The following is a 3,807-nucleotide window of genomic DNA, read 5'->3' on the forward strand; positions in this document are numbered from 1 at the left end:
AGGAGAAAAAATTAATCAAAAGAAAAGGGATATCAAATATTAAACGATGGTAGAAAATTCTTCCCCTTCTTTACTTCATGCCTCACATCGAAGAAAGGGGAAGACAAAGACTTATAAAAGAATGAAGGTACAACGAACGATCGCATACGCACGAATAATGAAATAAAAGGAATGCTGACGATATAAACTATGAAGAAACACTAACAGAACTAGTAACACAACCGCAAAATCGATACGAAAAAAAAATTGAGCGTCGATTTGTTGGTAAGAGCATTGCACCTTCATATATATATATATATATATATAAAGGCTACTTATCATTTCTCCCAGCTCACTTTCTTTTTCATCACACACACACACGCTTATTGCACAACGTGCTTTTACTGGGTCGTAGAAGGAATGCCATCCTCCTTGATGCCCTCTTTCATTGTTACGCGGGTTCCGTTTGGCCTACGAACAAGGCTACGTGTAGAGACCACAGGAATATCTTCTTCGTCAAGAAAATTGTTGTACGCCACCCGGCGGGAAATATCTCTTATCTTACTTTCATGGGTGAAGTACCGCCCTCCTCTGTTATTACCAGAAGAGACACTAATCACAATTCTATCCCCGAAACAGGAATGTGGGCGACTATTCCCTTCGTCATCAAGATCCTCAATGTCACTGCCATCACCGCTGCTCGATCCCCCGCTAAAGCTGTCGCTCATACACATACCAGAAGTTTCGTCAGTAATCTTATTAGGCGAATTTGAAGAAGAAAACAGAGCGTTTGTTGTTGCTGTTGCACCGTATCCCATGATCCCTCCGCATTCGCTTGCGAAAACACCTTCCGGTTGTTCTTGTTGTCGTAAAGAGGAGCAAACAAGGCCATCAACAACTGTCGACCTCGGCCGCATCGATGATAATGTATGAGCGAGTACCGAGCCGCTTTTCAAGCCCTGACTCAATCCCAATGAGACGCACCCCTCGCGACGGATGGTGAAGGGATCTGCAATTGTCTCTGATTGTGCCCGCCGGCGCGCTGCCGTGGGTGACTCCAACGCTGTCCGGGGTCGTAGAGACTTCTTCGCATTTGCGAGTTCTCCAACACCAGAGCCGGTCTTCCACTCGGTCCCAACTTCAGTGTTACGACTTAGAGTGTGTTCACCATGCCGACGGCCGACCTGTTCCCCCACTTTCTTCAGTTGACGCAAGTTTATAACAGGTTCCAACGTCCCAACTGGGATGTGTAGGCTCGGGCGCTTAAAAATTCGGCGCCTGACGTTCGGCACGGGCACTGTAGGCAGACGAGGTAGTGCCAACCCGGTATTCCCCAACGGTGCCATCACCAGCGCTGTGGGTTTCTTGATGGTTGGGTCCTTGTCTTGCGATTGTAACGGGGGTTCAACACTCCGCCCACGTCCTGGAAATTTATTTGAGGATAATCCACCTTTCCTCGCCTCTCGACTTTCAACAAGGGATTCATTGGAAAGCAATCGTCTTCCATTGAATGGTGCACTGAGGGTAACGCGCTCCATTCTTGGTATAAGCAGTACAAACCACACGCTCCAACTCGGTGTGGGAGAGTGGTAATATAAGTGCGTTCACGAAGTGGGTCTTATATACCACTGGACCCGATCACCCAAATAACCTAAAGTTACAGGGCGGAAACTGTACCAAAGCATAAAATTGCGGGTAGGAATGATAGAAAAAAAAAAAGTAAGACAGGGAGGAGAGTGATGCACAAACGATTGCGGCAAGAGTTTCGAAAAAAAAAAGGCACAGGAGTGCAGAACAATGACGGTCGTCCCGCAAAACACAAACGCTATGTGCGTAGCCCTACGCAAAACAACACGTGTTAGAAGACAAACTATTGTAAAAGAAATAAGGCAAAGTATTCACACGGAAGCAGCAGGAAGGGGAGGAATGAAAGGGGATAATAATAAAAAAAAGGAAAGTAGAGTTGGCACACCAAGCAAAATGCTGTTGCAAACTTGCGCGCCACCTCGTGGCGGCCCCAGCACCGTCATGGTCACAACCGAGAAATGTTAGTTTGCATTCGCCTACTTTCCCTCTTCATCGATAAGCCCAGTTCTCCCTCCTTTATGCGGTAGCAGCGCGCGTGTAAACGCGAAACTTACTGCTGCATGAAACCAACCGAATGAGCCCCTGTCTGCACAAGTGCTGGAGCCCCTTCCCAGCAAGAGCCACGGAGATTTTCAGACGGTCACTGATGATGGATGGTGTGATAACCTTGTATTTCGGTACTTCCTTCATGAGTTTGTCCATCGTCTCCTTATCGAACATAACGGCGTTCTGAAGTGCCTCACGGGTACGACCTTTAGACCACTTCTTTGCGGCCTTCTTGGCACCCTTGTTGAGGTTCTCCATCTTGCCCTTCTTGGGCGCCTGCTTGGTATCCTTTCCTCCCTTCTTTGGCGGCATGGCTACAGTCCGTGCCCTTCCGGTGCGATCTACGGTGAGGGCACAGGTCAAAATAAGCGTGCAAACATCACAACGAAAAAAACAAAAAGAAAGAGATATGTATATATGTGTGTAGTCATAAGTATTATTTTTTTCTTGAGGGGCAGTAAATCATGCGGGGCCAGCAGAGACAGGAACAGCGAAAGCAGCACATATTGCTTTTCTCTTGTTTTTCAACTTCTACTCGATATTTACTCCAACACAATCACGCATTTGCATTGCTTTGACCGTAAAGCAGCCTTGAAAGGAAACGGATGACTCCATGTAGCACGTACGTTTAACACACCACTCATTGGCACAAGGCTGGCGACGAACAATATGAAAGTGAAGATTGTGACAAAACAAACAGAGAAGTCGCTAACACTTGCATTTTTGAAAAGTCGTACACATATTCTTCTCACAGTGAAATGATGATGGCGATAACTACAAACACACGCCACCCCTACACACCACTAACACCCCGCTACCAACCATCAGACTATTTTTCAGAAAAATCACCCTCACCCCCCATTGGTTTACTGGGTGCATGGTGACAGTAGTGATCATCGTAACCATAAACGTCTCGGTTATTGAGGCCCAGCAACTCACTCTGAGCCTTCGTCTCTCCGAGTAGCGCCACCAACTCCTGTTTATTCTTATAGCTAGACCAGCTGTATCGCTTCATCATTGCACGATACTTCCGTACGGTTATGAGATCTTGCAGACGCCCAAGAACAGAGCGACCTTTAGCTAAGCTATGAGCAAACTCCGGTGTGCCAGGCACTACTCGAGTGGCGCTGAAACCCTCTTGAACAGCAGCCCTGTACGCCGTAGTGGACCCACAAAATGTCGCGGCATGTGGGGCCAACTGCATAAAAGCCAAGTAAAGTTTAGCAACACGGGGATGCATTTAGACGGAAGTGTGGGAGTTTGATCTGCAACCGCCAACCCTCAACACGAACCTTTGAAGGGAACCGAGAGCAATGCTACACGAGGTGGCTAATTGGTTAATGCATGCATACTTCTAAAGCAACGGAAAAGGAAAGAGGGAAATGAGGATCTCTAACGGAGCAAATAGTAGGAAATAGGTATATATTATATATATATATATTTAAAAAGGGAGAAAATTCGTTGTTTCAACTTAATTGAAACCACGACCGACACTTGCTCCATATATGCATATTTGGGCCGCTTGGAACCATATGCCACCGTCCAGAGAAGAAACGGGGCGAGATGCGACAACGAAAGGAAAAATACAGAGCAAAGTGGAAACTACTAAAAGTAATGTGGACAAAGCACCACGGCATGAAAACGCAAAGAAAAATAACAATGAAAGCCAAGAAGCAAGCGCTCCTAAAAAAAAAA

At 46.4% G+C, this 3,807-nt stretch overlaps 3 protein-coding genes across 3 annotated transcripts; all 3 read right to left on the minus strand.

Annotated features, from left to right (window-relative positions):
• Positions 1–380: 380 nt before the first annotated feature.
• Positions 381–1,517, minus strand: TEOVI_000411700 (uncharacterized protein; the record flags this gene model as incomplete). The annotated part of the gene is made up of 1 exon (XM_067226920.1): positions 381–1,517. One exon carries the CDS (start codon positions 1,515–1,517, stop codon positions 381–383), a length of 1,137 nt encoding a protein of 378 aa, XP_067083021.1.
• Positions 1,518–2,082: 565 nt separating this feature from the next.
• On the minus strand, positions 2,083–2,424 carry TEOVI_000411800 (40S ribosomal protein S25, putative; the record flags this gene model as incomplete). The annotated part of the gene is made up of 1 exon (XM_067226921.1): positions 2,083–2,424. One exon carries the CDS (start codon positions 2,422–2,424, stop codon positions 2,083–2,085), a length of 342 nt encoding a protein of 113 aa, XP_067083022.1.
• Positions 2,425–2,941: 517 nt separating this feature from the next.
• Positions 2,942–3,352, minus strand: TEOVI_000411900 (uncharacterized protein; the record flags this gene model as incomplete). The annotated part of the gene is made up of 1 exon (XM_067226922.1): positions 2,942–3,352. The coding sequence occupies one exon, from the start codon at positions 3,350–3,352 to the stop codon at positions 2,942–2,944; it is 411 nt and encodes a 136-aa protein (XP_067083023.1).
• Positions 3,353–3,807: the final 455 nt, after the last annotated feature.

Source organism: Trypanosoma equiperdum (assembly GCF_001457755.1).
Source record: "Trypanosoma equiperdum strain OVI genome assembly, contig: ctg_871, whole genome shotgun sequence".
Taxonomy (NCBI): Eukaryota; Euglenozoa; class Kinetoplastea; order Trypanosomatida; family Trypanosomatidae; genus Trypanosoma; species Trypanosoma equiperdum.